The sequence below is a fragment of the Acromyrmex echinatior genome, chromosome 7, assembly GCF_024713525.1.
Source record: "Acromyrmex echinatior isolate Ae372 chromosome 7, ASM2471352v2, whole genome shotgun sequence".
Taxonomy (NCBI): Eukaryota; Metazoa; Arthropoda; class Insecta; order Hymenoptera; family Formicidae; genus Acromyrmex; species Acromyrmex echinatior.
In genome coordinates this window covers 14,279,901-14,302,891 of record NC_141858.1, presented here as the reverse complement: position 1 = coordinate 14,302,891, position 22,991 = coordinate 14,279,901, and the positions used below count along the sequence as shown (strand labels likewise).

Here is a 22,991-nt window from a genome sequence, read left to right as displayed (position 1 = left end):
GGGTCAGTACGTTGCTCCTGATTCATGTTGCTAAACTTCAACACTTCCGTACCATATGTAAGAAAAGCGCCGCCCAGAAACGTGTCTACGAAGAAGATGTTACCAACCTGGAGCAGACAAGACATTGTATCATTAATTTAATATAAAGAGTATGATTCTACTTTTGTAGAAATATTTTAATATCTTGTGTATATTTCGTAGCTTTATAATAATTTAAAAACATTCTATAGTGATGAAATTACGCGAAATTATATTTAAAAAACGAGATTTAAATGCTAGCGTCGTCCAAATCATTCAAATATCGTTTCTAGATAGTTTCTTGATGTCGTGAACGCGTACTTACGGTATTGATAAAGTTGAGGAGCTCGCAAAAGAAATATCCAGCAGCGTAGCTGTTATGCAAGTGCATGGTCTCCATGAGATATTGAACCAGTCTTTCGGTCTTAGCTTGACGTTCCTGCTTAGAGTCGATCATAGCACCTCTCAAGCCTTCGGATATCATCCTGATTTTACCTTCCTCCCATTGCTTCCACATCCAATGTGGTAAATAGAACAGTACACCCTGGAAGAACAGCATGAACGGCACCCACTGATAGTACGAGTGGTACCTTTTCTCCCCGTAATCGCCACCCAGACCCGGATGGGCCACTTCGGTACCCACGGACTTGTCGAGGTTTCCTGGCAGCGTGAACGTGTACGTGATCCAGCAATACGTGTTGATCACATGGATGGAGGATGTTTCCGATATGCAGTTGATGGGATCGCCTGCGAAAGAAAGACAAAGGATTACAGGCCGTTTTACGATCACGATCGATGAAATCGATGGTCTCTCTGTATATTTACTAGTTAGATACGAGATATAAATTACGTGAGAAATGAGATGAGTGGGATAGACTCGAATCTTTCGAATCTTAAAATGTATAAAACATATTAGGTGTTGGAATTAATTCGTAGCGTTTTACAAGTGATGGGAAGTACTTTCATTAATGTATTTTTTAATGCTCATGTGAAATAAATAACATTCTTTCATTAAAAAACGCTACGAATTAATTCCAACACCTAATATTTTATACAATTTTTAATTCTCAGATTTCAGGAATAGTCTTTATAATTTTATCATGTATTTTTGGATATTTTAATATATATTTTAATATATATTTAATATATATATATATTTAATACATATTTTATATATGTGTGTATATTCTTTAAATAATTTTTCAGAGTTTTGATTTATTGCATGATACATAAAATTATAAATACGATTTATAAATAGCTTAATTTTATACACATGTATATATATATATGTGTGTATATATATATATATATATAAATATAAGTTACAAAAATTAAATTTTGAAGAAGTATTTTCTTTGCACGTTTATCGCTTATCTTACAAGCATGATTACTGGAGTTATCCCGTGAAATTGCCGTAATGCATTAATTCCCCGTGATCAGTGAATGTCGCAGAAACGTTATCTATGCTTACGAAGATAATTCTTTATACGTGATACGTGATGCGCTGTGAACGAATCGCTTAGTGGATGCTGCGTGATGGTTTTATAAAACTAGACGATACCACTCGAAACCTGAGCTTCAAGTTATCTTACCTGACGTGTTGATAATACACTAAAGTTTATTCTGAATATTAAATTCGCAATACATATACCGTATATTTTAATCACATAAATCTAAATAATATACCTTTTTTGTTAATAACATTCATGTATATATATTTTCTGCTCTGTTCGCCTTCAAGTCTTTTTATGAAAACTTTTTATGAAAAGTTGTTTATTAATAATATTAATTAATTAACAAAAGTAGCGGATTTATATAATAAAGAATTAATGCACAAATTTATAAAAAGTTATGCACCCACGCCAATATTTTTCAACATCTAAATAAGAAAATGTTTAAAAAGATTGTAAATATTATTTTTTTAAATACAATTAAATAAAAAAATCTCATGTTACTTTTAGAAATATATGTTATAAAAGAAATATACGATCATAACATTTTTATGATATAAAAAAAGGATGTTATTGTTTCATAAAACGTTTAAAATTGATACATGTTGCTGCATTGAGGAGAAATAGAAAAGCAAATAAGAGTAGAAAATAGTTAGGCCGAATAGATTTCCCCGAGATTTTCCTTTTGTAAATGCAAGTCACATGTGTGCTGCATAACGTATAGCTCGTATTCGTACCAGATGTTTCGCATCGTGCCGCTTATGGACAATTAAGTTACGCAATGGTTCATCAACTCATGGTTTATTTGATCATCTTATAACGAGCGCGAGTTTCGAGATCATAAATTTTTTTAAAGATCTTTGAAATATCGAATGTTTAATTTCGCGAGTTAGAACTATGATGACTTATCACTGGCATATCCTCTGTAAATCTGTATAATAAATTTTCGTACATTATTTAACTCATTGATCTGTAACTTTTTTTATTAACGTGATCCATTTACGTTTCGAGCCTGACAGTGCCAACGAGAAGTAGGCAGGAGTGCGTTCTTTTCCAATATTACATACATGTAATCATTTACAGCATAATTGCTACTTCCCAACTGCTTCATCCCGCGTAATCAAAGAGATTCGCTCGTCATTAATCACGCGACTTGACCTCGATTCACCGACAGCCGTAATAAGAAACAGGTATACACCAAGTGATATGTTATGATCATTAGATGCGAACATGGCTCCTCTTCTGATCAACCGTTCGTCGCGACATTAAACATTGTCTCCGGTATGCGGTGATAAAGGAGCGTAGATAGAATTTGTGTTTGAAGACTTCGATCTTTGATGTAAACATTCTCGAGAGAGACGCGACGTCATCACCTCGCCTCCATCCGAGTCTTCCTAATCACCATCTGATTAGGTGGCGACCAGCTGCACTTGGCTTACAGTTCAAGTAGTCGCTTGATCTTTAACCTGGATATCCCATGCAGCTTAAATGAGTCTCATCTTCGCTTCTTCTATTTTTAAACTCATTCTTCGCGCTTTGAAATATCGCCGAATCTTTTCCTGCTCTTTTATAAAAGTTTTTATATTTACCGACGGCATTTATCATATTTGCTGTTATATTAAATGCGATAAATTCTCATTTTTAGTCGTTTTATGTTTGGATAAACTAAGACAATAATCGTATTCATTTTGAAGACTATAAAAGTTGACGATAAAAATCAAAGATAATCGCAACATAAGAAAATTTCTCGAAGAAAAGATTGTATTTCTAGAAGACTTTCAAGGATTTCTAGAATTCTCGAGATGTAAGAGAGAAAAGACCTTTGACATTTCGCGGCAGAAATTGAAAGAAGGTATCTTACCTATCAAATTATTGGCCGTAACGATAATGCAGCAAAGAAACAGAATGGCCGATGTGATCCTATAATGCATTCTGAAGACCATGTTGTCGATAACAGCCTTGTCGATCAAATATCGTACCTTGACGAACCCGGCGACTGCCGAGACCAAGCCAAATACCGCCATTTTCGTTTAATCTGTAAAAAAAAGAGATGCTTCATTTTTATCATCATCGACAGAATTGTCAATGAACGAGAATTAGCTTAAAATATCGGCAATATTTTTTGTCACTCCATTTCAAAAGCTCTTGATTTTTATTTTAGCAATCGAGTTTTAAATTAACATTTCGCCAAAGAGACGCGCACATAAAATTAAATGAAAAACTAGTTTTATCGTTTATTTTTATTTCCGATGCTTTGTTTATGCAAAGCGTTTCATTTCTGATCTTGTAACTCATAATTAAAAAAAAACATTAACTGCTGAAATTTTCTCTAGAGAGAAAATACAGAAATATGTCAGCAAATTCGATTGTGTTATTATTAATAAAAGGACACAAAAATGTTAGCATTCATATGTGATTCTTAGACATTATGGAAATGAATTCAGCAAAAGTCGAGAAGTACGAATGAAGCAAAGGCTGTCTTCAATTGACGAGCAATCAGATTATGTTCCCGTTATGCATAATGAATGCCACTCAGCTGATCGATCGTGATTAGAAGTGCGTTTCATTAACTCAAACGGTGAGGGGCAAGCATTAGCATTCTTATCATATAAGTCGGTAATTTATAATGACTGAATTGTGCAAGCATTGCTAAGGAAAAAAAGACGAGGTTGCGCCGAGTTCTGTGTTAATCAGTAGATCACCTCATAATTAATTCAATTACAGGTTCCGGTAGTAAATTCCACGGCAGACTACATTCCATATCAACCAATTAATCAATCTTATCTAATCCTGATTTTTTTGGTGACAATTATCGATTCGCGGTTTAAGGAGCTAATTGAATTTCGCAATCGAAAGATCGCAAGGACAAGTTTTTGAAATATAATTAACAGTAAGACACTCGATTAAACTCGTCACTTGTAAAACAAACAAAATACTAACTCAATCGATCGCAGTTCCTTGTCAAAATTTTGTTTGAAAATTTGTAGAAAAACTCAAAACAGATGAGAATTCAACAGACTTTAGAAATTAGCAGTTTTCGTTAACTTCCCATATAATTGCCAACAGTTACAATGAATTCAACACTTAACTAACACTACTGTCAACTGACGGTCAAGATTCCGTCAACCAGTACTGGGCCATCAGATGACTGGCTGTCAAATGACGGTCAAAGTTATTATGAGCCAATATTAGGCCATCACTGGCAAATCACTGGCTAAAATAACTGGACTAGTACCAACTTTCAGTACTACAGACCCAAGTTATCATCCAGTATTTAGTCAGTATTGGACCAATAGTTTGCCTTTACTAGATCGATTGTAAAATTACTTATATGGGTTCCTTTCTGCAGATAAATTCCGCAGATAAATTTCGACTGCAGACAATTGTCACCCACCTCACGACAACTATTCCCGTTCCTTTTTTGAACAAAAGCGAAAGTGCTTCGCCGCGCTTCCATTCAGCGAGAATGTCGCGCTAGTAAAGCGGGATGATGCGATTCGTGCTGTTTTCCCCTGTGCCGCCCTTTCGAATACCCATTACGAACCCTCGACGAAAAGGGTCCTCTCGCCTCCCCGATGTATGTGCCCATAGTAATAACGTGCGCGCGACCGGAAATGGCAGATGTGTATGAGAAGATCGATATGTGCAGAGAGAGCGAGACAGAAGAACCCGTCCTAAGCGCCACACACCTCGACCCGTAGATTGTCTCGTCGGGAAACAAAAGCCCGACTGGGTTGCTTCTCATCCCTCTCGTTTTCGTAGTCGTCAGATTTCCGTGGTACGACGTGCTTGTTTTTGCCTCGGGAACCACCACTTGATCGCACACATTTTGCAGAAATTATATTTGCAACAAAGATCGGTCTTCGTGGAACCCGGAAACGATTTGAAAAGTTATCTCTCGCATTTGGATCTCTCATTTTTTGACAATCTTTCGACGAATTTTCGAAAGAATTTTATGTACAAAAAAAATTTAGAACCGCGCTGGTTAAATAACAATTTTTCAATTCTTTTCATCTTTTAAGTCAAGAATTAATGAGTTTAAAATCTTCAGTTTCTTCAAAAAAAGAAATTGATGTACGAAATTTTTTATCTCGAGCTTACGTTTTTATCTCGAGGTATTGTGGCTTTGTGGTTTCTCCTGCTTTTCAGTGTAATCGCGCGTGATTATAATGGAAGCATAGAAGGCTGGGCTTTACCCGACTTGCGTTAATATACGCACATCTGAAGAACACGCTCGTTATTCCGCGGTCACGAGAAGTATATTCTCGTTAATGCATGACGTAACGTGATTAATTAATCTCATGACATACAAAGAATAGAAGCGCGTATAATAAAAGCATCTGGTACATAATCATTATTACATAAAAGAATTAAGTGATAGATAATTATAAAAATAAACTATAGTATTACTTCATAATAAGAAAATTAATTAAGTATGCCATAATTTGTAAAAAAATACAGTTTTTCAGAATAATGTAGTTCGTAATAAAGTTTTAACAATTTCACTGAGTCCCAATGTTCGAATACTTGTCTCTCTTTATAAAAGAATATTTGGAGCGACAAAGTATTCTCCACAAAATTTAGAGACGAATAGATGAACTCGTATCGTGACTGCTCGCGTTGGAATTTTATTACTTAAATTAGTTGACAGTCAGAGCACGTGCCTTTGTGAGAAGTTGATCCGCACGAGTCTCTTAACGAGAACATTCCCGCAGCATCAGAACGGATTGTAAGATTGCGAACTTAGTTGGACTTTGTCATTCATCTTGCAAAGATGCTAATTTCGTATATACACGTGGACTGTGTGAAATTTCGAACCGTCAGCAGATTTACCGATCGTAGTGCATCGTTCGCAAGAACTGACTTTAGATCGAACCGAATTTCATACATTGATAGAAATTACTCTTCATTTTTAACCCCTAGCAAGCCATTGTTATTTTTAGTTACCTTCCACATTGGCCACACCAGCGTTTGTGAAAGCCTGCAACTTTGTCACGCTATATCTCTGGACTGAATACGTATTTTTTAGCTCAAAACGTATGAAATTTATACTCGAAGTCAGACAAAGACAGATCAATGACTCAAATAAATAATATTTTATTTTCAATTAATTACAATGCTTCAAGGAAATTTTATTGGAAAAATTCGCAAAAAATGACTACTTTGAAAAAAAATTCTAAAATATTTAAATTTAATCCGAGTCTTCAAATTATATTATAAAAAAGTTACAGCAAAAAAAAACGCATAAGGTCCATTGGACCCATGAGTGGTTGGCTTAGGTTAATTATATATTAATTATATATAATTTATTTATTTAGCGTTGCATGATTCTATCTCGAGATAAAAACTAATTGTATAGAACCCATAAAATCTAGATATTATCTAAATGAAAACGTAGGCGGTTGCATATATATAATTTTCTTCTTGCGATATTCCATTACGTAGAACAATTTCGCGAAATTAATACAGCCTAATTGTCTCATAATCGCCTTCAATGACAAATGCTTTTTTTGTATGTCTCCTTTACAACTGCGAAGCCTTCGAAGCATGTTATCAGTAACGATCGCACTACGAGTCGTGAGAAAAATAAAACAATGTTTCATACGGTATTTTCTCGGAGACATACAAATTTTCAAGTGCCTTCGTCATGCTTCTCGTGACACTCGTGCCGAGGGAACCAGTCAAGTTAAACCAGTTGGCTGCTGCTGGTTTCTCGGATAGAGTGGGGTACAACTACGTAAATTGAACGACGACGACGACGACGACGACAAGAAAGGCCGATACCCTTTTACATATCTCGCCTTGATTAATCATATTTCTCGAATTATCGCGATGAACTGTACGCGACTTTTGAAAATATATATTGGAAAATACAATATATTGGATACTAATTCACGGACTTATGCAATTTCGCGAAGTAAATTACATTTACTACTATATTGCGAATGGCAGTGACATAAAAATAATTATTCATTGTTATGCAGATTCTTTGATTTTATTACCTCATTCTTTGTATTACTGTTGTAATACGTTTGTGTGTATTGTAATTTATTCTACTTGTATTTCTTTTATTTGCTGTTATTTTATGTTTTATTTATTATTTAATCCGCGTATTACTTATTAATTTACATTAAAAAGTATATGTATCACTATTTGTAATCGTAAAACCGTTTTGATTATACGTCTCTTAGATTATACGTCTAGTTAGAACACGATTTTTACGGCGTTGCGTAATCGTAGATACGGTACATACCGAGTGAAAAGAGGTTTATGTTCTATTGGTCGCGGCAATAAATTCTGTCGTGAGCACGAAGTGGAATTTTGTCGTCGTCACCGCTCGACGCTTCTGTTCATGACTAAAGTTTTAGTTACTAAATCAAGCGAATTTCCACGAATTATTCAACTCGAAAAGAATAAAATGCAAAATGCCAACATGTAACGCTGCATATCAATTCTTCTTTATCTCGCATCATCAGTATCTAAAAAATTATGAATCTCAGTAATTATATTATTATACATTTGCGCAGTTATATCATCGTTATTATAATAATAAAGAATTACCCGCGTTAATTTTGACATTTTCTTTTTTTATTTTCCAGGCGATCAATTATTCATAATTTTATCATTGAAATTTCTGCAAGTAGCATCATTAATCTAACCGATGAGAGAAGTACTGTTGGATAAGGCGTTAAACGTTACTTCTAAATGAGCGGCGCATAACGCAGCTCCGCGAATCCACTGGTCGACGTGGATTTCTGAAGACTGCTTTCTTCTCACGATCGCCGGTGCTGCTGCGGCTCGAATCTCGTACGAATTGTCCGTATCAGGTTACGGATGCAGAAAACAGGTTTGGGATCGCGCGAGACCGCCGCCGCCGTCGCCGCCGATGCCGCCGGATTCGAGCTGCTAATACACGATCGAGAAAAATGGAGACCCTTTGTCCGCGACAGATCCGGGATTTCGTCCGCAGCATCGCCTGCGGTTTTTGCGAAGCGAGAAAAGAAAGGCCGAAGTAAAAAGCAGACGGCAAGAGGAAACTTTCGTATAGCTACTTCTGCAGGGGGATACCATGCTATTGTACTGTTCCATTATATTATTAGTAGTGTAACGTATAATTAATATAATTCCTAGAATTCGTGTTTAATTCGTGTTTAATTAGTGGAAAAGGTGAAAAGGGTCTTTATTATTTATATTCCCGAAGTTTTCGCCGAAGTTAATCTCCGAGAGACATTCGATACATAAAAGTAGCACAAAAATAATTTAGAAAAGAATTTTTATACATGAAATCATAACGAGGCACAAGATTCGAACGAGGAAGAAGAATTCGAAACTTACTTTGTAATGCTGAAACGACGTGTTTATGAGAACTTAGTGACGAAAGGTGAATGTATAATGAATAAGTTGCTAAATATATATTGGGAGTTTTTTTCTTATTGAAGAAGATCGAAAAAGATTGTAAAATCCGGCGGTTTTATAGTTAACAATATTAAAAATGGAGATGATCAACAAAATTCGGTCGATTCAGCGGTTAACAGGTAATACGAGAGTGATTTATGCGTGCTGGTTACGCTGCGTGATGAAACTAGAGCGATTTGTAGGTCGAAACAACGATCGTAGTAACGTGATTTACGCATACATGTGCGGACTAATAACAGCTGCTAATGCAGAGAGAGAGAGAGAAACAGCACCGAGCGCGAGTGTAATCGGGACGTGATTTATGTACTCGAGCGTTATTCGCCGATATGGGGATCACTTGAAACATGGACGCGATTCATCCGAGGTTTGAAAGCCGCGACGTAAATCCGGATTGGATATTGATCGAATAATATCAATTTGAATCTCATATCCCGTTGCGAGACTCAACATCACGTTGATCTAATTTGTTATCGCAGACTCAAGTGTCTTGTCAATGATACTTCTGCATTGCATTATTATTGCATTGATGTTACATTGGATTATGCTCGATGAGAATCCTATTTAGAATAGGAATTAAAGGCCCATAACGATCGAAGCTGGATCTTTGATGTTTAAATAATTCAATGTAAATTATGTATTATATAAATATGTACATATATATGTATATATCAAAATTTTTTTAATTATTTATTGGGGAAAAAATCCAGAGCGGTTAAGAGCAGGGTATTATATAATAATTTATATATTATTGATTTCTTTTCCTTTATTGGTATATATTTTTGATATATATATATATATATATATATATTATATATATATATATATATATAGGATAACATCTAAATTTAGTCTTATAGTAATGATTATGGGGGGGGGGGGGTATAATTTTACTTTTTGGGGATTTTTGATAATTTATATGGCTTTTTTTATTAAAATACCTATTTATTTGTTTCATTTGTAGTCACATTTTAAACGCGCTGAAAATTTTATCGGATTAAAAAAAGCAGCTAAACTACTGAAACAATATCACACGTTAAATTTTAATGCTTAATAGGCATCTATTAAAGAAATCTTAATATGTTGAAAATTTAAATAAATTTAATGCGAAAAATATATTATGTTCGTAATGAAAATTGCTCTTGTAATATTTCTGATATATTTATGTTGTATGAGGATTCTGTAAAACTAAAATACTACATTATTACTTATGACGGCACACATTTTTCATTATTCAATACGTAGAAAAGACATTTTAGCTGTCTTCATTGAATATATTGCTGAGAAATGTGTGATTCAAGGGAGACTTCTTGGAAATCAGCCGAGCTGCTAAGGACTTTCCTCGGCAGTATGAATCACATTTCTTTCCGGATGCGACTGGAATTTTATACAAGTTGGCGAGAAGACACTATAATGGTTCTCTTTGAAAGTTCTTAAAAAATTAACGTATCCGAGATGCCTGTAATTTCTAAAAACATTTTCTAAATATTTGCAACTTTTTCAACATACATCCTTCATTTAATAATAAATTAATTAATATAAAATGTAAAGGTATTTCGCGAAAATACACCTAACGTCGTGATGTTTAATTTATAACTTCATTTAATATTTCAGATTACAGTAATGGAGCGAAAGTAAATCGATATGCAAAAAATGAATCTTTAATTCGGGGAGCTTGAATTATAACCTGGTTCCTGTTGACTGATTTTATATCGCGCAGTGATAGTTTGAGATCGCATGTGTGAATTAATAACACGATTGGCCGTGGATAAACGGCCGCCCTCGACAGTGAGCAAATTAGCGCAACGTGCCGTAAATTATTGTATCAACGACCATTCGCTATGCTGCGCGCTGCGATCAAGATACGAGTTTTATAATCGCCATCCGAGTAATTGTGTGTGTCTCGCGCGTCACGGAGAGACACATATCGCTCTTACGATTATTCACGTACGGTGATCCCGCAAAAGTTGTCCGCACGTACTCGATGTGTCGAATCCAACTTGTTTGACATTTCGCGTTTAAAAAACACAGAGAAAGGAAAGCATACCAAGGAAACATATTCTCTTTGAGAGAATCGTTTCCTTGAATTTGCATTCGTACTCGAAGAGAGATATTTCTCTCTGTTACAAAGATGAAATTATAAAAGTAAAAGTATCTTGCTTTTTTTTGGGTTATTAATAACTTGAATTAGCGAAACTTTTAATCACTTCAAGTCACGCGAATGAAATATAATATGCCGTCTGGGAAATATATATAAGGAGCCGTTGTCTGCGCAATTCCCTCATATTACGTTGTAATTGCACGCGAGGCGTATTCGGTCAATGCTTTATTAGGAATTCGATAACGAGCGAATGGCGATGACTATCCTTTTCACTTGTATTTGTACATTAAATGCTCTCGGATATGCGCTTTCATACTCGACAACTCGACGTTCGATATGTGTCATATGTCATTGATATAGAAACATGAATTTTCCATCAAAAAATCACGAAGAAATACACTGAAAGAAAAAAAATTGGCTGAATATGGCATAGCATTTTTAATTCAATGCAGCAGCCAATTTTTGGTCACGTTAGCCTGTCGAAATCTTACTCTCTAAATCTGAATCAGTAGATAGTCACTAATCACCCAACGGCACTGATAATCAATGAGGTTCAACTAAAAAAGGAAGAATATTTGAGTATTGGATCATTTAAAAAGTATCCGCGGTTTTTTCATTCAAAAATTGAACAAAAAACCGCGGATACTTTTTAAATGACTACCTAATATTATATAACTAAAATTAAAAACTGATATTTGCACGTTAATTTCGATCTTCCAATACCATATTCATTGAATTTAAGCACTGAAACAGGGTTAATTAGATCGCACATTAAAGATTAGCTAGGGATCTCACATTTAATTCACTGATTATCAGTGGCATACTTGGCACTGATATCTGTGATTATCCACTGATCCAGATTTAGAAAGTATACTAACGTTGCGGATAGGCTAACGCAATCAAAAATTGGCTGCTGCAACCAAAAATTGACTACTGCAGCCAATTAAAAATGCTATGTCACATTTTTACCATCTAATTTGCTACAGCAGCCGATCTTTTCTTTCAGCGTAGATATTATTTCATTGTAGTTCGAAGTGAAATTTTATTATATTTGCAGCGAATATTTTGCCATTTGCGAGAAAAGGTTTCTCGCATTGTACATGAAAGGCATACGTGACGTGCGTGCGGATAGCTTTTTCTTCATTTCGCGGCGAAAGGACGAGTCTTGGCGGCTTCATCGCGTGAGTGGAAAGGGAATTTACAGTTACGTGTCTTGCGAACTCCGTCCACGCTCTTCGACGTCTTGTCTACTCTGCCAAGTCTCCTTGTATTTCTTAAGTGAGCACGACGTTGACGAAACAGTGGGCAGACCCTCGAATTTAAATTTTCAGTGGCCTTCTTCGGAGAAGGAGACGTCCCTCAGCCATAAATTAATATTAGGTGCGCAACTAAGTTCTCGCTGTTATTTTGATGAAAATGCATCAAAATAACAGCGAGAACTTAGTTGCGCACCTAATAATTAGAATCGTGAAATATTAAATTGTGGAACTGTGATAAATATTTAAATCATACTTTTGTACAAATCCTAATTGTATTAGATCGTAATATACATATTTTCATCCATTCCATGGAAAGTTGCACGATTCCCTCATTAAATCTCAACAAAGAGAGAAAGAGTTACTTCAAGAAATTTTCATATCAATGCTTCTTCATTTTTTTTTTTCCTTTAGAAAATTCAGAAAGATGCAAGTGCACCTCTTTCCACTTCGCTCATGAAAGCGTGTCCTTGGCTTTTTAAGGCAGGTGTTCCTTGCAAAGATCACTGCTTTCAATTGAAATTCTTTCAGAGTTGGGTATAGATCGGTTGGTGTTAAAGAGCATACGTGGGAAAACGCGCCTTCAGTGACTGGATTTTTCAAGTCCGTGACTTGGCGATGGGCAAGGAAGCCGATTGCAATCGAGCGAGGGATCGTCCTATCGATCGCATCGAATGATAATGCATGCAATGCAGTTGAGGAGTGAAGGGGTAATTTTATTCGCTTCGTCGAAGGAACGTCGGGTGAAAGGCGGGAACTCGCCGATATCCGCGAAATATTATTTTCGCGTTCCGTTCCGCGAGTTTTTCGCGAAAACGTTCCACCACCTCGGGCGGATTCCTCGCGTTCACTCTTCTCACAGCAGTGCTGATGACGCGAGCGACGGAGATTGTGGCGTTTTACGGCGTTCGCGTCACGATAATTGCGTACGATAAATAGAGAACGAGGCCGTACGAATTATGTTAATTATTGTTCAGCCGAATTGTTCTTTTCGCGGCTACGCTACGTAATGCACGATAGATCGCGATTCTATTTTCTGGAGTGACATATGTAGTCCAGTAAATAAAATGTCAATGGGGATTAAAAACATTTTTTTCTTATTCGTTTTATTTAATAAAAGAGTCTCAAACTAATCTCTACATAAAATAAAAATAGACCATATTAATAAGTAATTAATATTATAAACTTATTATGTACTCCGGTAATAGAATTTAAAAAATTCATAAAAGGAAAATAGATTTATTGAGTTTTTTCAGGTTTTGTGAAAAAGACTCGATTATGTACATAAAAGATGGTCGTTATCATATCATATATTATACTCATACGCATATAGATTGTAATATACTTTTTACGTGACATCATTCGTATATGTTACAATTCTGAAGATTGATGATTTTGTGAGACACCTCGTATATATACACACATTGTATGACGTGCCTTCGCTCGACTCCGTAATTCTACACGAACGTTATTCCACACGTCGACGAGCATCATCGCGTTAATATTTCATAGCGTCGTATAGTACAAGTGCTACGCTTTACTGATACGCTCGATAGACACGCATGCACATCGATTCATTCGAGATGCGAAAAATGAATGGAGACGATAGAGCTCAGGGAGGAGGTTAATGGCATCGTGGGAAAATGACAGATGATAATGATGTAATAATGAGAAGTAAGACGAATATGATAATAATTAATTAGATCGCCATTCTGTTTTTATAACGTACTCGAGAATTATAAATAAATTGTGCAAAATTAAGTACAATCATTGTTGAATATTTTAATAGACTGAGAAATTACAATTTAAGCTTTTACGAATTAATTATTTTAATTTTACTTTTATCGTTTTACTGTTTTTTCGTAAACTAATTTTATTCTTAATACTTTTGCGAGTTATAGATTGATCTCATTTTCGATCATTATGTGTATTTTTGTGATATATATATTTTTGTAAAGAAATTTTGTTAATTAATTAATGCTAGATATTTTTTGTTAGATAATAGACTTCAAAACAATATTCATTTTGATTTACGATTCGGACGGAATAGTCCATTCTTAATGATTGTGTTTTTTCGAGGGCCTTGAGAATGACGGCTGGTTGAGAAATCGACTGCGGAGGCTGTCTTTACACAGATGTAGAGAAATCGACGTCAGAAGCATTTTTTTCAAGTGCATGTAACTGTCGAGAGATTAGACGCAGACTATTGTTTTCTCACGGCTAGCACCGATTAGCGTTAAAATCGTGCCAATTTATTTTTCTCTCAGCTCAAACTGCAAATAATACTGTAAAATAATTGCAGATAATTTGATATTATATCATAGTCGGTATTTGAAATAAAAACTCTATTAACAGCATTCGCTAAAATAATAAAATCAAACTATAATTTCAATGTCACATAGACGCGCGAAAAAATATTTATGCCTTTGAGGCTTCTACGGTTATTTTCTATAGAAGCTATGCATTTCGCGGATTATCTTCGTGTAGGAAAAAAAGCTATTATTAGAACGCCAACGTGTACATTGCAGTTTACTTCATCAGGACTTTGTTCACTTTATTCTTATTTATTTTATCGTTTCATGTTATTAGATTATTTTTTTATTACAATGTATATGTACAGTTTTCTGTGTAGTTATCTCGTATAAAAATAAATTTTTGTAATTAACTTCTCAAGAAGTTTGCAAGATCATTTTTCTTTACGAGAGATTTTTCTTTATGCCTACTCCTTTTATAGTATATTTACACGGTCGTTTTCTAACTTTGATTACAAAAAAGCGGAGAATTCTAACGTCTTCCATGAAACGCGGAGGCGGCAGATAATGCTATGCATACATATCTAAATTCCCGGTCTAAGGTCCTTTCGTCGGTTCTTTATCATCGCCGTATCTCATTCAGGAAACTGGAAATCGGTCCTTATCTACCGCACCAGAATCGCGTATATCGTTCGACCTATCGAAACGAAGGGCTAGGAATGTATCTCTCGCGGTTGAAAATTATATTTCTTGTCGCATTAGAAAAATATGAAACTCTGGAGGATAAAAAATACGATCAAAAATACATCATATTAATTTAGAGCACATTAAATTTCACAGGTTTTTTTGAAGCCGGTAATTAAGCTTTTATGGACGGAAAATAATCTCGTTATTTATCTATATTTTAGGAAATTTCCTTCATCATCTTATCTAAATTGCAGATATCTTTGGTTGCTTTCTCTTTGACGATATAAGCCGACACGCACATATTGTTCTTTTTTGATATGAAAACAATACTTGTGTTGACTCGTGTCATCAAATGAAAAGCACTTTCGTTCTCAAAATTGTTATTAAAGAAGACGATAAGTGAGATATAAGACGCTCCTATTTTTTAATCGAATTTTTCATTTTATTATGTTCGAAATTTCAATCACTTAAACTTGACATTGAAAATCATACGAAAAAACTTGAAAATCGTAATTAAATTATAAATAAAAACGTAAGCCATTGTTTCACGATATCTATTTAAAAAAAGGAACATCTTTTGCAAGAGATGATATTAATTATAAAAGACTTTTAAGCGGAGACTACATCAGCATATCTTTTCCTCTAATTTAATAAGCCTTCCATCTTATACCTTCACAATTTCTATGTTTATTTAACATGTTTTATTTTTTCGCGTTTATCACACCTTATTTTTATATTTTACGTACATGTCTCTCACTCGCTCGGCTCGTGAACGATCTATCGATCGCGTGCGCGTTGACGCTTTTTTTTTTTTTCACGTCGATCGCGCGCGAGCCACGAGCCGTTCCGTTCTCGCTCGAGCGGAACACAAGTAGCCGCGTTGCGAACCGCTCGTGATCGAGAAGCGAGTCGAGTTCTCCTATGTCGAAGCTTGGGTGAAGATGCCTACCGTAGAAAGGCCTGCCGATTTCCGGAAAGAGCACTCTTGCCCTTGTTTGAAGCAAAGGTAAACTGGACAGTGAATAAAAATTTGACCTGCTCCGCATTCCTAGGCGAACCGTTAGCGCTTAGAACCAGTTGACGTGAAAATTCGATTCTCTCTCCCAGGAAGACAAATATGTACGATGAAATAAATCAGGAGCATAGAAGGCTCTGTGCTGGATTCTCTGTGCGTTTCAAATTTTATACTTCGTACTCTACATTAATAACAAACGCGCGCGCGTTTCGACCTTCTAATTAGGTCACTTTCGGTAAGTATCTTCAATAAATTTAAAAATATAAAATTGTTGAGGACGCACAAAGAATCCAGCGTTGATTTTTATGCTTCTGATTTATTTCATTGATTTTATCATAAAGCCTTTATTTTAGTATTTTATATGCGAGCAAACAAATTTGTAACTCTGTGGATGTATTAATATAATTTATAGTAACAATTATGTCCGATATAATTTTTATTATACCTAATTAAACGGCATATATTAAAAATTGATGTTGAGATTTATAATTCAATTATTCTTATAGATTTATATAGAATCTGATTTTATTTCGAGTAAGATATATATATATATATTTCATTCGAGTTGGATATATAAAACATGTACAATATTTTAATGTTGCAAATAAGCGAAGATATACATTTCATTGTAACACGCATAAAAGAAGATATATAAACGTACGTAATTGTGTCGAATAGCGAAAAACGAGAATATGATGTCGATTGGAAATAGCGAGTCAGCGTCAGGAGAGAACAACGTAATGCGAGAGTTTGTGCTTCGTAACGAAGTGTGTACTTTGTTACGCAGGTAATAGGAATTGTGTGCGCGCGGTGAAAGAAGGATTACTCATTCCGAGGCTTGTGCGAGCCGATATCGGATCGGTTCGAAACGATCGCTCGTTCTCAACCGGAGAGCCGGCTGCTTTGCCAATTGAGGTCGATTAAGCGTGCTGCTGCTGAGGAAGACGCGCGCGTTTCTCTCTCGACTTCGAGTTGCGGCGAGTTGCGCTCGTTAAAACCGCTCGTCGAAGAGCAATCGAACTACGATGTACCACGCAACAGCCGACAGTGGAACGATCCGTAATCTATGAGGCTGGATTCAGATCAAACGATCGCGAACGAGCAATGAATTCGTTTTAATGAACATGGACGAATAGTATATGAACATCCCTTGTAGAAATTTAATACCAGTATAGTATAGTGAATTAATCACTTATTTTGAGTATTCAAAATATTGTTTTAACAATATTTTTATGTACAATATTTTTAATATTGATGAAAGCGATGAAATGGCTAATATTAAATTTCTGTAAGGGACGTCTTTTTTCTTTCTGCTAAAAGAAAAGAGTTCGTTACGCTCGTTTACGTCGATTCATTCTCGTTAACTTGATTTTACTTCTTTACTGCAGTATCTTAAAATTAACTCCGGTTGGACTGAACAAATAGATAAGAGCAAGCGACTTATTTCGATGAAGTCGACGGCGTCGCAAACTTTGCTTTCGAGCATCGTACATCGAGGAACGACCGATGAATTCAATTTCCGATTTACGGAAACGGAACTCGCGTTCGTTGTGTCAGCTGTGCCTCGCGTTTCGATCATAGCGTGCCTGAGCATCGAAATCTCTATCTCGGAATCACACCGGAATTTCGGTGGTCGGCTCCGAAGGATTCCTGAATCCCGGCTTTCTCGGATCGTTTCCAACAACAATCGAAGGAGACCTCAAAACGGAAGGTCTTTCGACACCACATTGCGGGCTTTGTTTATATATTATTGTAGCGTTATATGTTTGTCACGTCGCTCCAACATGTTTCATGTTTCTACCATAGCATCTATTTACATCAATGCGCTCGTTGGAGTAAGTAAACGCTAATAAAGTTATTAGCTACCCATTTATTTCACCTCTTCGTCCGAATCTGTGCAAATCGATACGCAAAGACGCGGGAATTAAAATCGTACGCGCGAAATGCGCGATCGATTTGCATCGCGAAAAATCACCTGGCGTTTGTTTTTCCCTTCTTGTCAGACAATACCTTCCGTTTGTTGTCGAGCACAATGTCGAGTCCCTCGGCGAAATGTCGTTGCTGCCGCTACCCCCTGACTGTCGTGGTCGACTGTTGAACCCGAAACTAACCTCACACTGGATTTTCGGCCCTACGGCAACCTTTCGAGGGGTTACCCTAAACTGCGCGCAGCAGCAATGCGTCGATTCGGTTAAAAGATCCTTCTTCGTCTCTCGTCTCTCGGAGGCCTCGGGAGGGATGAGCGTTCTTTCCTTTTTTTTCCTCGAGTGATCGATCTATCGATCGATCCTCGAAAATCGCTTCGCGATTTTTCCTTGATAAATAGCGCGAAAAAAGAAACGGACACGAAAATGCGCACCAGAAGCGGGCGGATGGAAAACCGGAACAAAGCGCTCTTCCGAGCGACGCGTTCCTCTAATTCTCTCTTTCTCTTCCTTTCTTCTGTTCCGCGATGCGAATACGGATCCTGAATAAGACTCGCGCACACGACGCACTGACTGGGCCCGGAAAACGACTGACGCGAATGGCGAAGTACTCGCTCGGGGCCCCACCACTCCGCCATTTTGCTCCCAGTCCGGGAGCTTGGTCGGATGAAGAAGAGGGAGTGCCAGGTGCGTACAACAGTTTCCTGCCGAGATCGCACGTCTTCGAGTTTCCGTGTCGGTAGGCTCTTTCGCCGTTTTACGGAATCCACGCGGCTTGCGTCGTCTTGCGAAATTTTTCTGACAAAGGACATGCCACATTGCGTACACTGAGAAAAATGTTCTAAATTAACATAAAGACCCAACGAGTACAGTTATTTTATATGATGAGGCCAAACATGAATTTTAGATTACCGTAACTAGACTATGATTATCCAACATGTTGGATCTTTTTGTTGGTTTAATCGAATCTAATCTTATTCTTTAATCAAAACGTATTTCTCAGTGTAGGTTGTGTATGAGAACTTAGGAAGAGAAAATTTTATCAACAATTTTGAACGGCTAAGGCCCTGAGCACAATGGCAAAAATATTAAGAGCAGGAAAAAATATTAAGTATTAGAAATTTAAATAATTAGGGGGAGAGATTAAAGCATAATGATGGATATAAATAAGATCTAAGACGTATTACTATGGATACAAATATAAGACATACTTATGTCTTATTTTTGTATTCATTATTATCTGTTACATTTAATCTTTATTTTTTATTTTTTTGTTTCTCTAATATTTATTCCTGTTCCTAATATTTCTTCCAATATTGTGCGCAGTCAAATATGAATTTTTTCAAATGGAGAGGAGTGGAGTAAATGTCTATTCCGTCGTACATTTCAGATTTGCAACTTTCGCATTGAAAATATGAAAATGTTGAAACGTTTCTGGAGGCACCAGAATTTACATGCCTTAATTATGACGACTGAGACTGTTACGAAATGTACGTTAGTGCAAATCGCGGAAATGCAGCTACGCTCGCTTGGTACCTCATTTCCTGCCATTCCGAAATAATCTGTCTCGTTGCGCTTCCTTCTCCTCTCCGAAAAATTCAGCGAGGAATTAACTTGTCGCTGAAATGTTCGTCTCTCCGTTTTTCTCAAAAAGAAGAAGTAGATGCTAGCATAAACGAAAATGAACTAATAATAAATTATCTATCCTTATATATATATATATATATATTAGGTGTTGGAATTAATTCGTAGCGTTTTTTAATGAAAGAATGTTATTTATTTCACATGAGCATTAAAAAATACATTAATGAAAGTACTTCCCATCACTTGTAAAACGCTACGAATTAATTCCAACACCTAATATATATATAATAACGATACTTTATTGTACATTACATGAAAGATTAATAATCGTAATGATGAATACACCAAACACCTCATCGGATTTTCGTCCTCAACATACGTATGAAAGCGTATTTTTAATTCGTATAAGTTACACTCTAAATTTCTTGCAGTGAAATCTCACTCCAAGAGAGTGAAAATGCAACCATCCTTAAAAAAAAAAAAGTAGAAATATTTCACTTCTTGAAAAAGAATGACGATCTTTATTTTTTCTAGAGTGAAATCTCACTCTTTTGAAGTGAAAATTCACTCTGATGAGAGTGAAAATTGTCACTCTTTTTCAAAAAGTGAAATATTTTCACTTTTTTTCAAGGGTGGTTGTATTTTCACTTTCTTAGAGTGAGACTTCACTGTAAGAAATTTAGAGTATAATCCTTTTCCTCTAAAATTCGAGGAACGAGCTTCCAGCGATCTTGACAGAAGCTGGTTCGGCGCAGCGTGCCAATAAAAAGGTACCGTTTTCGCGACGAGTTCAAGGACCAAGAAAGGCCCACCGGCGCGGCCTCCTGGTGGACTCCAGCGACTCTCCGAGCACGATACACGCATCGTGTGAACTCACCTTTGCTTTCTCGACCTTTATCGTGTCTGCGACCGCAGCATCTCGACCAATCTCGACTGGAGCGAGATGAGCAAATATTCTGTCCCTTCTTTCTCTCTCTCTCTCTCTCTCTCTTTTCTTTTGCCTTTCTCGCTTTCAGCTGTTCTCTCCTTCTTTCTTCTTCCTTCTTTGTCACTCCAGATGAGGCCCAAGGTTTTCAGCTCGGTGAATACGCGGTAACCATGCCGGGAACCTGTTCCCTTCTTCTCCTCCTCTCTCTCTTCACGCTCAAGGGGGGTCGCTTCCAGCTCTTTAAAGGCTGCATTTGTACGTTTCCCCTGTGTCTTTCCTCTGGTTCTCCTCTCTTTCATCCTGCGTTTGTTATTATCGTTGTTATCGCGCAGCGCTACCATTAACGATTTAATCGCCATTAGATGTAATTAAGATTGCGCTACTGTTATTCACTTTGCTAATGTCGTTGTCGTTTGTAGAAAACATATATTTTCTCAAGACACCTATTCGAATAGTAAGATATATGTTCAATAATTTCATTTATTATTGCATTATTTTGTCTGTATTTGTTAAAGAAGCAAATGTTTTTTAATTATTTTAATTTTATTTTTTTATTTTTTTTTCCTATATTGCTGACAATAAATAATTTGTTTCCGCATCGGAATTGAAATATTATCTGTCCGCACTCTCTTTATCTGTGATTAAAGCTTCTTCTGTTCTGCTGATTCCTAGATATCAACTCGTATCGTTTGAAATTCCTGAAGTTCTCTAACATTTTCAGATTTTATCCTGATTTATAAGATATCTGCAAGTTTCGATATAATTTGTCATGAGAAATTCACAAGCACGTTTTCGAAGAGTTTCAATATATTGAGAATAAAATGTTACAACGTTACTTGAAAATTAGACATAACAAAAGAAAAACTATGCAACTTGCGATCTTAGATCTTGCCCCAAATTTCTTCAAAAGAAAGTTCAATTATGCATGTGACTTTTGTAACAAACTGAAACTTCGATGTTGAATATTCTTTTCTAAACCTTTCTAGTGTACATATATTATAATGTACATCAATTTGAAAGTATTATCCATTAGAATTATTTACTTCTACCGACATTACTGAGATCAGCTGTACTACATAATAATGTACATGTTGAAGTGACATAGTCAATATTTTGGAAAAAATTATTTTTTTATATGAATTACTTATTAAAATGCCATTGAATGGAATTAAGAAATTTTTTTAAACATTTCATTAAAATCAGATTCGAAAGGATTGAAATTAAAGTTGCTTACAGTACTAGAGTAACTGAATAATATATTTGAAATATGCCATGTATTATGACTATTTTTAGTGTATGATCATTGTTGTAGCATATAATTTTGCATCAATTTAGGAATTAATTATAGTTCACTTTCCTAGTAAACTTCTTAGTTTAAACTGTAACAACTGTATTCAATCTCTGTAATACTCTATATAATATATGTATAGTTTGTTTATATTACAGCAAGTAATATGAAATAAATCCGATTAACTAATTAGTTAATCGAATTTATTTTTATCTGATTCATACTATTTGCTGTAATATAAACAAACTATACATACACACACACACACACACACACACACACACACACACATATATAGTATTACAGAGATTGAAGTGGATAAGGAGATTTGTGATTGGCAACGAGGGCGAAGGACATTGTTATCAATGCATCCCACGAGACATTCGATCTACATCTAATTTCGGTTATCCTTGCGTCGCGGTTAAGTTACTCTCCTGTTAGCAGGGTCGAACATCGAACTACGCGGCGACGACGGCAACATTCATTACCTACGTCTCATGGCAATTATTAATATTTCTAATGAGCGCGTGCCTGGCGGCATACAGAACGCTCTCCGTCTTTTCTTTGAGTCTTGTTTGTCTTTCTATCGTTCGATTTTCTTGTCTTTGAGTTTTTGAGCAATCTTTTTCTATTTCTTTCAATCGTCTTCTGGAATTTTTGAAATTTTGAAAAATCTTTTAACAATAATTATATCAAATTTTCGATAAATTGATATCAAATTGTTATAATAAAACTTACGTAAGTATTAATTTATAATATTTACATTATATATTTTCAAAAATATGAGACTTGTGTTACAATTACATAATTTCAAGACGTTATAATGTTTTCTTGGTTACGGTACGATTAACGATACGATAAGCTTCTCCAATACCGTAAATTACAAATATGACCTTAACTACGTAAGATAATAGGAAAGAGTATCTGAGAACGCATTAATCTTGAATTACTCATTCGCGTCGATTACTTCGAAGTGAGTCGTGTGAAATCGCCTTAAGATCTACCCTTTCTTTCTACTGCAACCTCGGCGCCACATCGGGGCCTTACTACGATACGAGACTTGTAGGCCCTGA

The 22,991-nt window shown here is 35.8% G+C and overlaps 2 protein-coding genes across 3 annotated transcripts in view; one reads left to right on the top strand and one right to left on the bottom strand.

Moving 5' to 3' along the window:
• Positions 1 to 18,807, bottom strand: part of Inx3 (innexin 3) — a 22,513-nt gene extending 3,706 nt beyond the window's left edge. The window contains exons 1-4 of the mRNA XM_011068580.2: positions 18,204 to 18,807; positions 3,331 to 3,504; positions 344 to 765; positions 1 to 107 (exon numbers count right to left, since the gene is read on the bottom strand). The exon at positions 1 to 107 is cut by the window's left edge and continues 289 nt beyond it. Coding sequence (XP_011066882.1) covers positions 1 to 107; positions 344 to 765; positions 3,331 to 3,493 — 692 coding nt within the window. The 5' untranslated portion in view covers positions 3,494 to 3,504; positions 18,204 to 18,807. The remainder of the gene's footprint in view (positions 108 to 343; positions 766 to 3,330; positions 3,505 to 18,203) is intronic.
• The window catches only part of spg (dedicator of cytokinesis spg), a 54,602-nt gene that overhangs the window by 14,289 nt on the left and 17,322 nt on the right, over positions 1 to 22,991 (top strand). The gene's annotated exons all lie outside the window — the stretch shown is intronic.